The 18,053-nt window shown below is 35.9% G+C and overlaps 1 protein-coding gene across 1 annotated transcript; it reads right to left on the reverse strand.

The window, feature by feature from the left end:
• Positions 1-3,188: 3,188 nt before the first annotated feature.
• Positions 3,189-17,845, reverse strand: LOC118185005 (uncharacterized). The gene is made up of 2 exons (XM_035354772.2): positions 14,010-17,845; positions 3,189-3,609 (listed from the first exon to the last, which is right to left on the reverse strand). Exons 1-2 carry the CDS (start codon positions 14,364-14,366, stop codon positions 3,439-3,441), a joined length of 528 nt encoding a protein of 175 aa, XP_035210663.1. The 5' UTR covers positions 14,367-17,845; the 3' UTR covers positions 3,189-3,438.
• Positions 17,846-18,053: the final 208 nt, after the last annotated feature.

The raw sequence follows: 18,053 nt of genomic DNA on the forward strand, positions 1-18,053 counted from the left end.
GGGAATTTAGTAACACTATTAAGTTTTCTGTAATCGATAGCAAACCTTCAAGCCCTTTTATCCGAAGGAGGAAACTCGTTCTTTTTCCTACATAGTACGACTGGACTCGCGTACTCACTATTTATGGGCGTTATTATTTAGTTCTTTAACATTTCCTGAATATGTTCTTCTATGATTTGCTCTTTCTGTTTATCATAGCGGTAAGGTTTAGTCCTACAGGGTTTGTCAGCAGTTAACTGTATCTCATGCGTAACTATCTGACAACTACCAGGCCGTTCTAAAAACAAGTTTGAAAAAGTACTCACCACTTGCTGGATGGCTTGGCTTTCATTGTCATTCAAATGGCTAAGGTCGACTTGCGGTTGTTCCACTGGTTCCACCACCCTCCGATCCATCTCCAGCACGACAGAACTTTCCTGAAAATTCAATTTGGCCTTCGCGGCTTTTAAAAACTCCATACCTAAAATAAGTGGACTTTGCAAGTTTTTTATTGTTTTGAACCTGTATTTTTAAAGATAGTTTTCCAATACAATGACAAGTTTGTCCTTGCGCTGCTATGATTTCTGTGTTTTTATTTTTAAATAATCGAAACCTATTAAAATTCTTCTTAAAAAAAATATCACTCATAAAATTACCTTCTGCTCCTGTATCGATGAGGGCTTCTACTGGTACATCGCCAACCAAGACTTGCATAATTGGTAATTGTGAGTTTTTTACGATGACCGTATTTAAGTATCTTCTTGAGGGTTTTTTCAAAACTTCCGGGGTCTGGACCCTCGCTTTCACAGGCCCCTCTACTCGTTTAAAGCTTTCTTTTCAACTTCTGCCTTCTGGGTACGCGGACGGTTGTTTTCAAATTTCTTTTTTGGGCCTTGACCTTCGAGCTTGGATGAGTTAGCTTGATAGCTCTTTTCCCCATAAAAGCGGTTTGCATTTCTGGTCTGCTCATTTGAAGATTGCCTTCGGATACTTTGAGAATACGATGCCCCTCTAACTTTTTCCGCTATTCTGCGATTTTGGAACTCGACCGCCAATTCGAAGAGCTCCTGCAATGTGCTTGGGTTTCTAATTTCGAAGTAATCTTGAGCAGCAGGTAGCAATCTTGGTAAGATTATTTCAATAATCTCCGCGTCGGGTTTCTTCCCATAGAGCATATCCGTCAGCTTAATTTTTCGCAGAATAAAGTCCGTCAACTCTTCTATATCCCGTTGATAAAAACTATATAGTTCGGCTTCTAGCCTTGCTCGGTCTTTCACTATGGGGAAGGCCTTTAATAACGATTTTTTGAAATTTTCAAATGTATATGTCTGGCTTCCAAATTCCCCTAAAAAAATTTGCCTATATTCTTCCACCATAGCGAGGCCTGTCCTCTTAGTGCGGATGTGGCGATGGCAACTTTTTGTCTTTCAGGCACAGTGTAGAGCTGAAAGTGATTTTCGAGGGCTTCTAGAAATATCGCCACCGAATTTTTTCCGTCGAAATTGACGTTTGGCTTGATTGACGCTCTCATCGTCTGGACCAGGTATCCCAATCCTTCCAATTGGCTTGCCATTTCTTGTTGTTGTCCAGCAGCTTCCATCCAATTTTCGGCCGTTTCAGTTCGACAAGTGTTCGGGCGCCAATGTAATATTGCGCGTTCTCAACCTGCACGCAACAATAGTGGTGACTGCTATGAACTGGAAAGTATACAAAGTCTTGAGAAGGGTTTAAATCCCTTTTTATTCAACTTTAGAAATTACAGATGCGTGCTCTTGACGCTCACAAACTACGCTGACCCGGCGGTAAAACAAAAATAAGAAACTAAAAATGAATAATAACAAGTTACTACCTACGAGGCTCTCTAAACGTAACTAACCTAACCGCATTCTAAAATACCGCTGATAATTCAGCAAACTTCTGAATATTATGTTGAAAGATTTAACAATCTACCGAGGCAAGCACACAAGCCGAAATGCGTGGTTCTTCAATTTCTAACTAGCCACCTCCCCGCTCGTGAAGCAAGAAAGCACATTTTCGAACTCGTTTCCCTTCTATTTAACTCAGAATACTTCCGCTGACTATTTTGAATACTTTGCGCGTTCTACTAAAATTTACATACTCTGGCATTGGCAATTCCAGGGAAAAGTAAGGCTTGACAGGAAAGATAGTTTAAACTTAAAATAAATGTTAGTTAAAATAAATATAAACCCTACAAGCTCCTAAGTTTTGATATCTCCTAAGTTTTGAGTAACTAGTGCATTATTTTCCTATACAGTCCTGTTGCCTCAGGGGACCATCAAAAGCAATCAGCGTTTCCAGAGATTTCTACGATACTGCTTAAAAACCACTAGTTTACATCTGTGCTTCAATCTGAACATGACACAGTTTGGATCATGTGCTTCTGATGGAATACTTTACAAATTGGGTTAAAAATTTTACATTGCGTACTAAGTTTTGAACTCCTGATATTTTGAAAACAGCGTTTAGCCTGGACACGAATTATCAGTGGCTTTTCGGTAGTTGCTGATAGTAAATATCTATTCTATGAAGCCTCCGATAGACAGATGTTGCAAAAATGGGTGAATTTTGGAGAATATTAAGTTATACCATAACTTGAGCAATTGCAATGTTATGCTTTCTGACTATAATTCCTTTCAACTCTCTAAAACGTTTTCAAAAAATTTTCTGTCATCTTAGCAATTACTCCGATTGGATGAAGTCTTTTGCTTTTCTAGATATATGAGGTGTGGTCCTCGCAATATGAAAAAGATCTGTATCTTGGTAAAAGACACACATGGTTCCAGACGAATGTCAATAATTTGTCTTTTTTTTTGGACTCCAACATATGCACAGTTCTATCCTATAAATCTCAGTATTGGAAGTAAGTAACATCGCTTAAAATTCGAGCTTCGGACTCTGCTACTGCTTATAAAATTAAAACATTTTCAGGTTTTACAACCATAAATGAATGTACTGGCTTGAAGTTTCGAACGTTACATTAGCTAAATCTTTCAGTCTCATTGTCTAACCCTTGTACATATAACTAATTTATTTATAGAAACAGAAAAAAATATCTAATTGATATTCATTCTGACGAAGCATGTTACTTCATTGAAAATAATGAACTACTCTGCCATGAGGTACTAACAAATAATATATCGTATTTACAATAACCACAACACAAAGAGGGATGGTAAGTTTACCAGGCATCAAACTTAGGATACATTTTTGATATACTTTAATAAAACAGAAAAATTACTTGAAAAAGCAACTTACAAAATATCCGCGGGTTTGCAAACACAAGCCAAATATTCGATAACATCTGCGTTGTGCATAAGCTATTTTGGTTTCAAGAAATAAATGATTAAAATATCACGATTTAAGTTGCTATATTGTGTAAAGCTTTTTCAGAGAAATACGAAATAAACTTATTTTTGATATATTAACTGTGTTGTGAGACTAAGTCTTTAAGAATCCTGTTTTGAATTTTGTAAAAAGAGTTAATTCTTGCAGTATTCTCTTTAATTCAACGTCATTCATGGGTGGAGAAACAGGTATATTGAGTCTTTCCTTTGATTCCCCGAACAGTTGACAGGTAGTACTTCTTTTCTTCGTGTAATCTTCTATTACCTGAAACATTTTTGCAGAATTTCTCTCTAAATGAGCATTTATAAACAATGTGTAAATTAACAGTTAAAAATATTAAAGCAATATAAATAAATTAAATATTTTAAATAGCATCTGCGAAAAATAGGAAAAGAAAGCTTACACTAAAATGTAAATATTACATAATAATGATCATTTCTCAATAACATGATACTGAAGAAGGGTTTTCATATAAATTTTCTTGAACTGCTAAGCACTGAAATTTCTGTAATAGAATTTCTGTAGTAGAAAAAAGGTATGAGTATGCAAAATCATATTTATTTCAAACAGACTTTGGATAACAGCTGAGAGTATTGCAGTCTATGCGGCTTCAGTTCTGTGCCCCCAAATGTTGAACTACAGTACTGTTTGGCGGTGGTGCGGCTAAGCGGTATAGTGATTAGTGATGCTGACTATTGCAACGATAAATCCGTGTTCGAATACCGGAGAAGGTATGGTTGTTTGTAGGTGTACATTGTCTGTGCAGCAACTCAATATACAAGCGAATCGAAAGTTCTCTCAAGTGGTTAACTAACTAATTATAGGCTTCCATGTCTCGTTAGACTGAACAACATTACAGGTCCACTGTCCCTTTAGGACAAGTCGCAGAGGTTCAACCTTCGCTATTGCCTCTCCGGAAGAGCGGCGCACCACCTGGGATTCACCAGGCACCACTGGTCGTTTGATTTGCTACCAGTCAGTCGCTCGGGCTGCCCGCCGCAGTGGGTCATTACCCAGGAAACACCGGGGGCGCTACCTCCCCCGGCTACTTGAGCCGTACTGCTCAGGACTTGCCAGACCCCGAGGCCGGCCAATAAGTGACCTTTCCCAGGGCCTTCAAAACAACCAAGTTCATAAATTTTATACCCCCGTGGCCGAGATTGCCTAGATACAGATCCTAGCCAGTAGCTTCGCAGAATTCGCTACGCCGACCCCGAGGGGGGGGGAGACTCAAGTGGTTAGAGGTACGGAAAGAGGCGTGGAACACCTTTGGACCGCAACCTGGTGTGTTCTTCATCAAAAACCGAGATGGAGTTTGACAGTTAGCATTGCTCGGCGATACCTAACGTATCCTCTGGAATGCACAGATGCCTTGTTTCAACCTGTACCTGTTTGGCGAGTGTTGTCATGTCAACCTCTGTGTAACTACGGATCAAACGTTTTCAGTTGGTGAGCTATCAGGAGAATGTGCCAACTAAATTAGGAGTCGAAGAATCTTATGTATTGGGAAAACATAGACAGGGTTTGTATCATACAGTTTCTCATTGTCTTGATCAAAGGCAAGGCAAAGGATTTCCGAAATTGTGATGCAGCCACGCCCGTTGAAACCTCAACAATGTAAAGGTTGTAGAGACATAGGATTTTTTGGAAGCAGGAGATGTGAAAAATGAGCAATGCCCTCGCCGGGACTCGAACCACGGACCTCTCGAATACGCATCGAGAGTGCTGACCACTACACCACGAAGGCATGCTTAGAAGGCGGGAGAAATAGCTTATATACTCCCCCTTTTAAAGGGCGCCTGGGGATTAGAGGACCCAATCGCAAATCCTGGTGGCGGAAAATCATCATCCATCACCTTTTTTTTATTCGGGCGCCACTGTAGGTTATTTCGAAAGCAGGAGAGATGAAAAATGAGCAATGCCCTAGGCGGGATTCGAAACAAAGACCTCTCGAATTCACGTCGAGCGTGCTGACCGCTATACAACGAAGGCATGCTAAGGCTGCTATCACACATACGTTGGTTTCGAAGGAACAACTGCTTGGAACAATTTTTCTGCTTTGTCACAATAGCCAATCGCCACAGATTGCTTTGAGGTTAACACAGGGAAAACTGGTTCTCCATTACAAACAAGCTGACAGCTGATTGGTTGAAAACGAACAACTTGGAATTTTTTTTGAAAGGAAGGACAAAATCGCGCGTCTTTCTTTCAATAGTAAACCAGGCAGAAAAATGTCCGAAACAGTTGTTCATGTGTGATATGGGCCTAAGAAGGCGGGAGCCTATCACCTACAAGGTGATTGGTCGAAATACCGCATGTCTTTATTAAAAATCAACAGGATGTGCACCCATTGTTACCCCATAACATCAATCCGGAGTTGTACCTGTTAATGATACACCTGTTGAGCTGAAGCTTTCAACATTCATTACCCCTTAGTACATCCACATATGGATTCTATCATCATAATACTCTAAACAAAACCTGAACTAAATCGTTGACTGTACAATTTTAGGGACTAATTACTGTGCTGCAGCTTCAAGACAAACCGAAGCAAATGGTGTCACTGCTGACAGTCCAAGGCATTATAGACCTCTTCGCGCTGTACATTTTGATACATGGAACTGTGCAACGCAGTTTTTCTGATACAGAGTATGTGATATGGCTGCGCGATCCCATATGCCATATATATATGGTATGACTGCTAATATGATATGAATATGATATGACTACTAAAAAATAAAAGCATTAAACTTAACTATTCGTTACAGATTCTTGCTGTTTCTAATTATAATTCAGTTTGAATATCAATAGTCAAAACTACATATTGTTGACCCTGTTTCATTTTTGAAATGACAACAAATGACTCTTCTGAAACACTCCGAAACAATTAATGCAGTCGCTGGAACTTCATAGGGTGAACGTAAAAATACCCTCTTTTTGGACTGATAAGCCGGAAATAAAGTTTTTTCAAGCTGTATCACAGTTCAAAATCAATAATATTATTTCAGAAGAAACGAAATTTAATTATTTAGTTTCACACCTTGAACCTAATTTCGTCTAAAATATTTGGGATATTGTAACGAGCGAAAGTGCCACAAAATATTCGGATGCTAAAACTAGATTATTACATTTATTTAAGGAAAGTAAAAATGTACGGATTAAACGTTTCATTACTAGTACTGAGCTTGGCGACATGAAACCAAGCACTTTTGAAACCGAGAACTTTTGCAGAAATTGAGATCTGTTGCTACTACGGATGTGTCTGAAAATTTAATCAAAACATTATGGCTTAAAACGCTAACTGATTTAATAAAAATATATTATTAATTAGTGATGAAGATGCAAGCAAGTTACCGTCTATGGCAGATACAATTAGTGATATGAATCAGAAACAGTGCAGGATTTACGTATAAGCTACACAAGCTATAGCTTAAGCTTAAGGCCCTTCAAAAAACCCTCTAGCTGTCCGAAAATCATATACGGCACTGACATATAATATGTGGACTTATAAAGCACCCGATAGCTCAAATAGCTTAGGGCCTTATCAAGTCTAAATACAGCCCTGATCAGAAACTATGGAAGTATTTAGTGCTAATGCATCTGTCGTTTCCGTACATGATTTGTTGGAAATATTTAAACCCCTGTTTGAACAAAAAATCGATAAAATAATCATTCGATTAAGACACAGGAACTCGTAATTCCCGTTCACGATCTCGTAAACAATGTGATCAAAATGACAAATTTTGTTTCTACCATTTTCCATTTGGAGGAAAATGCATTTCAGAGAAATGCTGGCCCCCGTGTGCTTGGGTAAACTACAATTTCCAAAACCAGGAAAACTAAAATCTACAGTAGGTTCAGCCGCAAAATCTCCTGCAGAAAATATGAAGGATTGTCGCAAATTTCGTTTATTCGTTCGTGACCGAAGATCAAATTTGCATTTTCTAGTTGATAGCGGAGCTAAAGGAAGCATAATTCCAGCTACTTCTCAGAAATAAATGTAAAACTGAGTACAAACTGTATGCAGCTAATGGAACAGATACCTCTACATATGGGATAAAAACGCTAACTCTTAATTTGGGATTACATCATGATTTTCAGTTTCCATTCATAATTACTTATGTCACAAAAAGTATTTTAGGAGCTGACTTTCTTCACAAATAAAACTTTCTTATCGATATAAATAAGAAAAAATTAATTCATGGAGTAACACAACTTAGTTCCCAGTGTGATGTTAATGTTATTTCAAGAGATAGCTACGTAACAGCATTATATAAATTCATAAAAACTTTCGATTTACTATCGAAATATCTCGAAATTTCTAAACCTAACCTTTTTCCTACACAAATTAAACATATTTTACTATCACTGGTAGTTAACTTATTTATTCAAAGGCACGATAGCTCGATCCAAAACGCTTACCGATAGCTAAAGAGGAATTAGACTTTACGCTTGACAATGGAATCCATCAAACTCCCAGTGGTCAAGCCCCTTGCACCTTGTCACGAAAGAGAACTATTCATATCGTCATTGCGGGGCCTGCCCTCGACTTAATGCGCAGACGATATCTGATCGATACCCAATTCCTCGGATTGAAGATTTCCATCATATTTTAAAAGGCACAAATATTTTCTCTAAAACTAATTTATTGAAAACATACTTTCAAATTTCCTTTGTAGAAGAGGATAAATGTAAAACGGCTATCATCACTTTTTTCGGGTTGTACGAATTTAATGTAATGGAGCTTCGGTTTAAAAATGCTCCTGCAACATTCCAACGATTTATTCACGAAGTCTTTAGAGGATTAGAATTCGTTTTTATCGTTCGTTTTAGACAGTATATTTATTTCATCCGGTATGCATGAAGAACACGAAAATCACCTTAAATTATTTTTCGAAAGATTAAATACTTTTGGTTTAAGAATAAATATTTCAAAATCTGCGTTCGCTGTTCAACAAATCGAGTTTTTAGGATACTAATTACACCTCAGGGTTCTCGTCCTTTGCCAGAAAGAGCTAAAATCAACCGGTATACCAAAACAAAATTAAGTGAGTCTGATGTACCACCAGGAAGAATTTATGTAACTGATATCGATCTCATAGGAGCACTTCTCCCATTCAAAGGGAATATTTATTGTCTTTCTTGCATTGATAGATTTTCGAATTGGATGGAAGCATTCAGCTGACAATGTAGGTAAAAGTAGTAAAAAAAGTAGGTAAAAAATTCGCCATTTCGAAAATGCTCTACGTTTTCAGATCTGTATACAGTGTGTCTAATAAATTTTATTATATTTATTTTCGCAACCGTTGTTCATAGATATGCACTTTCAGGTAAGGTCATTTGAATATGGAAAAGCACACAAGTGCTATCTAACTAAGGGGAGGAATGCCTTCGTGGAGGACTTTCTAAGGGTAACTGGCTCACACTCACTTGACATATGCGAAAAATAATAAGCAAACAAGCAGCCAGCCTGTTTGTTTGGGATCGAATTCATGTCGAACTACTAATATTTGGCTGTCTTAAACACTCGGCCACTGGTGAAGCTCATTTTCACTTAGAAAAGTGCTCGTATGGAAACTATTCATGTTATGGCATTAAAAAAAAAAAAAAAAAAAAAAAAAAAAAAGATTGTAAAATTTACAAAATCTAACATTTTGTATGGTACCCGAAAAAATAAAACACTAAAAGTTTGACCGCCTCCATAACAAAAACTGACCGAGATTAATTAAACTTGTCATCGTGTTCAAGGTCGTACACAAATAGAAAAGTGAACTGTTTGCATTCGTACGTAATTAAAAATTATATATCAGTTCAAATAAACAAATAAAGTTTTCTGAAATTAAGTGAGGGGCACTGCTATGCAGACTGTTTTGAAACGTAATGATTAATATATTGCGTAGTCGTCATGGCTGAGGTTGAAGACATACAGACGAAGCTAACAAAACTGGATTTTAAGAATCACCATCTTTATTTTTACACATATCAAATCATTTCTTTGGCAGATCATCAAGTTACTTTTCGATAATAGTTGAATACAATAATTTCTATGTACACATGTTAAAAAGTACGACATCATTTTAGACAGGAAAGCATAGCAGCGCATGGATGTTTGCAGGGCAGAAGTTTTAAGAAAAGGAATGACGTAATTGCTCGCGAAGCAGTATTTATAATACGTAGGTGTATAAGTACAGATAAGCTGTGATTGGTTAATTTTAGGTTTTAGTTTCCTTTTTCAAGCAGTGTTATGTAACATGGAAAAATCTCGAATTTGCGAGAACAGCTGAACTTAGGGGGAGAACATAAAATCTAGAATAGTCAGTTTTGAGGTTGCCAATCATTTCTTAGCATAGCCATCGTATTTTATTATAGCTTACACACATATACATATAGTATGTAAATATCGTACGTTATAGATAATCACGAATAAGTATTTGAACATTGGCTAACTAACTAGGCAGAGTTTGAAGACGTCAGTATTCTGAGGATTAAATGTTGATACAAAGTGTTTACAAATTTCATAAGATAATTTCTGATGATGTTTGTGTTTTTATGACTGAATGAAGACGGATGGCAGATAGTGAGCGATGGCGTGCTATCGGACGCACTGAAGAGGGACAGTCAGTCAAAGACATCGCTCTTTTTTTTTTTTTTTTTTTTTTTTTTGGCAATATTTATTGTATAATTTCTTGACTGTGAAAACAATTCTAAACTAAAACCTAAAATTAACAAGCTAAACAGTTGTCCGAAAACCTGCGCTCGGTTGACGCTGAGGTTACCACGCCTTGAAGATACGATAGATATATTGCTATAGTAGCCAAGCGGAATCGACGAGTGACCTCCACAACTCTTATATTCACGATTGCAGCGTCATTTGACAATATCTCTCAGTAATATAACGTAATATCGTAACGTAATATCTCTCAATACTGAGCTCCGAAGGCTTCACGCATGAAAGGAATTGTGAGGCAGAACGTTAAGTGTTTGTTTTCCATAAAGGTCCAGTTATGAGGGGATCATAAAGAGGTGTCTTCAACATCTGAATTAGACTTTCTTAGATTGACGCAATATTCTTTTCACGGACGAGTCCAGATTTGCCCTGAAATCAGATAAGCGTTTACGGGTCTGGAGAAAACGAAACATACGGAATCAGGCCCAGAGCAACATCAAACATCATAATTGAGAGGTAGCCGGGATACGCCCAACACTCCATTGTGAGACTCCAAGCTGCAGCAGTTAGTCCTGATTTCATCTTTAAGGAATGATAACGCCAGTTCTCATCCAGCCAATATTGTTAATAAATACCTAGAGATCGGATTATTTAATTATGGCAAAGCACACGAGGGCTCTCTGCCTAAAGGGAGGGATGCCTTCTGGAGGACTTTCTAAGGGAAACTGGTTCGTATACACGTTACACATGGGGAAAACCACGAAAATGCCCATGCAGCCAACCCGTTCGCGGGATTCGAGCCTCGGACCGAACAACCAGTGTTCAGCGTCTTTACCGCTCGGCCGCTGGTGGGCTAAGTACCTAGAGAGTGAGAGTATGGCCTCGTTCAGACGAGGGCGTAAAGAGCATAAGTGGTTAAAGCCGAGCTCCGTTGCCAAGGAAACCAGTCACTGCTACGTCACAGAATCTGGTTTAGGGCTCGTGGCATAGGGTTCCAAGTTTTCAACTTTATGCCGAGTTTGGGATAAGCTTCGACCAATCAGAGCGAAGCTGAAACGAAGCGGCTTTCTTCAGACGATTTCGCTGTCGCATCGAAGGTGACATTTTTTTTTTTTAATATGGAACACATCGTAGCCGAGTGAGTTGTAATCGTATCCAAACGAAATAATGAGTTGTAATCGTATCCAAACGAAATAATGATTTGTAATCGTATCCGAACGAAATAGAGAGTTGATCTCGCAAGAAATCTACGATGATGACATGCATTTTTTAATGAGTTTTTAATGCACTTTTTAATGAGTTTTTCAATTTATATTGAAAAATATGGATGAAACTCGTAAAGCGAAAGTTCAGCTCAGGATTATGCACGCTGTGTATGATCCTGTAGATGATTGATCCCATCCAATATTTTTCATTTTATTATGAAAATTCTTTAAAAAAAATGCATGCTTGCAAAAATTTTATTTTTTCTGTGTAAATTTTTAATATTACTTTCTTTTTGTCTATAATTTTTTTTAAAAAATATTACTATAATTTTTTTCCTGTTTAATTATTTTTGTATTTAAGAATAAATTTATTAAAAAAGCTGGAAATATTGTATTGCTATTTGCTTCAAATGCTGATTTTCTTTCCAAACAAACTTCATGAATTAATTTTACTAAAACATCAAATCAATATCAAGAATCTTTAGCTTTAGTTTAGAATTGTTTTTTTAAACAGTAAAAATATTACTTTAAAAAAAATTATTTTCACTTATTTAAGAATATCACAATAGTCAATTCAATGGTGTAAGCTTTGAATAAGTAATAAAAGATTAATCTTTTGAGAAAATGCTCTTATGAATTCCAAGAAAGAAAAAATGTAGTGAAATATCCTTAAAACAACAGTCAACAGTCTAGACAGTTTTGTCTCCTGTTGAAGTTCTATTCTGTTTTTTAATTACGTTCTCCATGAAAAGAATTTATTTTTAATGAAACTAAATAGCACACATAATTCATAACATGGACTATAGTTTAATGAATAGTATTTATTATTATCCACTCTTTATTACTATCATTTGAATAGAATTTTGATCATTAAATTCATGCTATTTCTCTAGTAGAAATTCCTGGATAAGGTATGAATGTTTATAATTTTGATGTATTTGAAGACTTGGGTACCTAAAATTTGTCAATGTGAAATTACTTTTGAGATTTGGTCGCAAATAGAAATGACAGCATATGTTGAAATTAAATTCAGGGGTGCGGCTTATACATGCAAATTATTAAAAATAGATGTATACAAACAGCTGGCAACACAGCAAAATGTATTTAATGATTGAGCATAAAATACATTCTTGGGTGAACGTTTCCTAGTATTGTACTAGTTGTGGTTGTTGGTCATTGTGACCAGTTGTGGGATACTAGTACTAGTGATAATTGATACTGGTAGTGCAGCAAACTACTACAGTGATCGACAGGGACAGTGAATAAGGAGTGCTAAGCACACATGTTTCACTGTCACAGAAACATGTTCCTTTTGATTGAAAATTAAAATAATAATAATAATAATAATAATGTATGGTAAGTACTGTTTTTAGCTTAACTGCTTTCACACCTGCATAATGGAAAAATATTATATACAGGCTATCTGTTAGTTATCCTCAAGATTTTTTTTTTAAATTAGGCATATTTAGAATATCGTATTTCTCCTAAGAGAAATTATATATAAAGATTGAAGAAGGTTTTATATAGTATATAAATAAGCATGTGCATGTTTATAGTATAGAGAGTACTACAGTACAATGCAGAAATATTCCATACTGCTTTGCACAGAAAGATATGTACCAACCAAGTATTAGTCTGTCAAAAAAATATTTCTGGACCATTTCGTTATTTTTCTTTTTTTACCTTCTTCCGTTGCCTCTTGGCTTATAAGAAGGGCAGATAAAAGAGCATTCTGTTGAACCAGTAAAACTTTGTGTTGAGCTGAAAAAGCCATGATACAAAATAACGAAAACGAGCAGAGCGGACGCGAGAAATCAATTGAGCTAGAAAACAGAGCGCGAAAGGTCCAGACACATCCACGCATGCGCAAATTTAGCTTCTCTCATTGGCCACAGCTTAGACACCGTCTCGCAGGTGTGAACGGATGTCCCGTATTTTATGCCCTTATGACTATGCCTCTATGCGCTTTACGCCCACGTCTGAACGCACCTTATATCTCATATAGAGTGGCCGCCATCTTGCTTCGATCTTAATTCCACTGAAAATATATGGGATGCCTAGGGCGTGCTGTCCTTGCATGCTTATCTTCTCTAGCTAGTTGGAAACTGCTCACACATGATGCTTGTTTTCTTTCGTTGCATAAACACATTTCCTATCTTCATGTACAAATTTGCTGTTAATCAAAGTTTTACATTTTCGTTTTGGTGATTTTATTGTCGCGTACTTAACTTTTTGAAAGTCAGTACCTGAGAAGATAAATAACATATTTTTAAGGTTTGAAAAGTCATAAATTACTTTTGGCATATCATATGCTCCAATATTATAAATTAAAGAATGTTACATATTAGTAAATCACAAAAGAATATCATAGAATAATATCAAAGAAAAAAATCAACTTTGAATTATTTTAATTAATTTTAACAGATATCTGAAGGAAAGTTAGGGTTGGAGGGAATGGCAAATTTTGAAATTAAATGTCTATCGTACGGGAGTCAAAATTTTTATATATTATTTTTTATAATGAATCTAAGCTTTTACTAAATATAATTAAAGGGACCAAGAGACCGTATAAAAAGTTAGATTTCAAAACTTTTTGCAAAACTGATTTTTATTTAAACATAAAATTTCCAAAACACGAATATTAGTATCATTTAAAATATTCTTGTAATCGAAAGTATGTGTCTACAACCAACAATTACAAAAACAAGGTTTTGAGGACATGGTGTATAATCAAGAATTTGATTATAAACTATTCATCATTTACAATGCATTTAGACATAAAATGAAATTACCTTTGGAGGTTCTTCCGATATTCGGTATTTATTTAAATCCATAGAATATTCCAACTGGGCGGCCATTTCTTCGTCAATATTTTCCTCCACTATAGGCGAAAGTTTGCGAGTATTATATCCACCACTCCGGCAGAAGGAACGCTTTATTTTATTTGACGTTAAAATTTTCTTCAAGTTATTGAATTCTATATGCTCAACATCCGTTGCAATATTTTCCAGTGGGTTATTGATATAGATATTTGGAAAATTATCTGCTGCGAAAGGCGAAGTTTGCGATGAATTGTCTGGATTTTCCAGCTTATTACTGTCAAGTACTGTGAAGATGGAATGTAACATTCTTTTTATTTTTCGGTACATTTGATTTGAAACTTATGTAACTATTTGAAACAGATAAATATAAACAATCTTTGCATTAACTTAACTTTTGCAATAAAAGCATCTTTTCTTTTTTTAGGAGTACGCATACTCACGTGGCAAAATATGGTTTGATATACTGATTTTAGAAACCATTTTAAAGTCAGCATTTTGTTTCATAACTTTTGATTCATGAAAAATGTGGTGGAAACTAACTTGATTCTGAATAAAGTTGACTGGGCGAGAAGGTAAGTCTTCATAAGGATAAAATAAGTGGCAAAAAATTTTTTTTTTCAATTACAGTGATATTAGATTACTTATATAATAATAGTCTTCATATGTTCATTCATGAAAAGCTCGCGGCTAATGCACACTTTCTAATCTCTGCTCAAGATTTAATCTTGAAATATCAGAGTTCGCAATTTCTAAATTTTCTGAAGCAGACAAGATCTCCTCAAAGCTTGCTAAAAGAACTCTAGGAGTTTATAAAGCAAAAGAACGAAGGCAAACCACTCAACTCAGACTGGAAGCATCAATATAATCAATTATGGAATAGAATTAAAATAGAGCTCAAAATCTTCAAACAAGACAAACAGGAATAGTTCTTGAAATCGCTGATGATTGAAGATAATTCATTTTATGACTTTAATAGAAAACTAGTACACATGTACGGAAAGCCTTACTTATACGGAAGCCAAATTACCTTCCGTACACATAGGTAAATTTGGAATGATTCTTGATTCCAAATTTACCTTCAGCTATCATGTAAAGACTGTTGCAGAAAAAGGTACTTCCTTATTATAGCGGCCCCTAAAATTTAATCGCTAAACAATCGAGATGTAACTTGGAGCCAGGTATAACACGTGACGAGATATCTTGGTTGATTAGCGCTTCAATCTTGGGGGCCGCTATGATATGATAAGGAAGCACCCCTGCAATAAGCAACCTCTCTTCGGAAGCCTTAGCGATTTTTCCATCAGCAATAAAATTATACTGTATAAGTTACTGCTCAGACCTGCTCTCAATTACGCCTCCTCTGTCTGGCGTCATGCGGCGAAAAAAATATGTCATTCAAGGACAAGATCTTTCGACAAATTACAGGCGGCTTCTGGTACAGATGGCTTCTACATCATAAACAATGCAATCAGATCTCATCTTTCTGTTAAACATTGTCAAGACTCACTGCGATTCAGAAGATCACACTCTTTCGCATATAAAAATATCAGTTAAATCTACTTTAAGCCATAAACACATTCCATCGTTGTCACACATATTGTCCCAATAATGCTCCGTTTTTCTTTCATTTTCAGTTGGGAGTCATATTCCCACTCATTTACTCTTATCTACATTTCATTGCATTTTAGTTACCATAAATTATGATTCTTCCTCTTACACCCTTCCATGACTTTGTCCCCAGTTCTTCAGCATTAACGGTCCTCGCCTCTATACCATCGGTTGCCAACCAGTGGTCCGTAAAACCTTTTTGATGGTCCGCAGAAAAATTGGGACATTATTTATAATTTTTATGAAGACTGAGTTTAAAAAAGATGAGTAACAAAACCTATTATGGAATATGTATTATACTTTTTTAAAAATTTTAGCTACTACTTTTAGCGAAATTCCTTCTGAATTTAGTGACTTTTTAGCTATTTTTGCAGGTATATGTAGCGAAAGGGAGAGTTGGTATTCATGGATATGCTGCTGTTATCAATAATGGAATTCTCTTTCCTTTTGAATTACAAACGTATGCTGTTGTAGTCGTTAACAATACAGTTTTTATCGGTGTCAATAGGCGACTTGATGGATTTTTATGCGAAACATCTACATTCTTGTTTATGATTGCATCACTGGAAGTTTCCGTTTTGTCTAACTGTTGATCGGCGGCGCCATTGCGGAATAAGCGATGATTATGTTTACAATAATTAAAAATTGGCGGCATAACACTTTCAATTTATTGATTTGCTTTGCGTTTGCCGGTTTGTTCTTGCTTTTCGTGAAGTCCCTGTTGACTGATGTGGAAATGTGAAGCTTTCTGTACAAGAAGGTAAGACTTTTGCACTTTTCATATAATTTTTCAATGTGAACGAAATATGCGTATAAGTGAGATGTTAATGGTGTTTTAATTGTTACTCATAATCAGGGGAGTAGCCTGAATTTCCATAAAGGCATGCTGCTGAACACCAAAAATTGTATTAACAAATGAAAATTAAAATTCCTGCTTATTAATATGTTGACTTTAAGGTCTGGTTTAAGGGTGTTTTTTTTTAAATAATTCATATTAGTGAACCGCTAAGTGTAAAATTATATATGTAGTGGTCCGTGAAGTTCTAAGGGTTGACGACCACTGCTCTATACTGATTAAAAGTTTAAAAAATCTTCTATAATAAAAGGAGTAAAAGAGGTTCGTACCTCTGTCCCTCCATTAATCCCATGATCCAAACAGTCCAGTGTTAATTTTCTATTAGACATACAGTGGCGTAACGACGAAGGTGGGCAAGGGGGTGTATGATGCCCCGGCCACCGCTCGCAGAGGGGCGCCAAATTGTCTCCAAACGAGCTTTTCCGGAAAATTTCAGTTTTTATTTTGATCGATTTCTGGAAAATGTATATAAAATTAATAATTATTGTAATATAATTATTTATTTTCTTGATTTATCTGATAAAATGTGTAATAAATGTTTATGCTTGCAGTACATCAATCAAATATCTCCGTATACAAAACGTTCTTTTTGACCACTTTTTCTTCTAAAATAGAGATTTTTTTTCTTTTAACGAAATGTATGTATAGCTCCCGCTTTTTATTTTAAAACGATAGCAAACAGTATAGTCTCATATTATAACCCTTCGACCTTGAACTATTATTTATTCGGAGGCTGAAACTATAGCTATAGAGAAATCTTTGATATGCATTTTACTTTTTAACATCAACTTGACGATTCCATTATTCAGTGAACAGTATGCGTCTGAAATTGTTATGTGATAACCACGTTCCGCCAAAGTTCTGTGCCCGTTTTTCTCATAGCCGCACCATCGACAGATACTCCACCGCAGCAAATCACGTGGTGCGTGGGGTGTTGATGTTAGTGTGTTTATGAAAGAGATCGAAAAATGCATGGGAATCTTTTTTTAAGTCCAGAAATTGTTATTGTTGACTTTCCGTTTAAAAATACCAGTGCTTCAATTGTGTTCGGATGAAGACAGTCACGCTAGGCTTATTTAGTACTCTCATTTACTTTTATTTCTATCCTAACTACCGTTCTTCAAGGGGTAGCGCGGTTTAAATATTATTTTCCAATTAATCTCAATCTCGCTGCTAAGAGTGTCAGCCGTGTTTGTTTAGTAAGCGTGACATTAACGATAGCATTATAACCCTTCACTAACTTTTCTTCATTATTATGCACTTAGGCATATTTAATTGACTTCTTCCGTATAATCTTACCTTTATATTATGTTATACTCAGCAACTCTTTATTAGTATTTGTGCTTGTTTGCAAGTTATCTTTGTAATAGTATAATTAATTGGAATTTTGTTAAAGTAATTGTATTATTGTTTAACAAATAATTATCATAACGCGAATTTAGTACTTAGCTAACATTCAGTTTCTGCATCAGTTGCAAGCCTACCTTCACGCAAACTATCTTCTACGCATTATAACGTTTTATTATTATAGGCTAGTTGATTATTGAAAT

Source organism: Stegodyphus dumicola, chromosome 8 (genome assembly GCF_044657685.1).
Source record: "Stegodyphus dumicola isolate Sdum_Otavi_A_Nest chromosome 8, ASM4465768v1".
In the NCBI taxonomy this organism is placed as follows: Eukaryota; Metazoa; Arthropoda; class Arachnida; order Araneae; family Eresidae; genus Stegodyphus; species Stegodyphus dumicola.

What these genes read in the sequence shown, in the direction of transcription:
- LOC118185005 (XM_035354772.2), bottom strand. Translation starts at nt 14,366, where the DNA reads ATGTACCGAAAAATAAAAAGAATGTTACATTCCATCTTCACAGTACTT. An exon ending in TATCGGAAGAACCTCCAAAG is followed by an intron (nt 3,610 to 14,009) that starts GTAATTTCATTT and finishes AAAATGTTTCAG; the next exon opens with GTAATAGAAGATTACACGAA.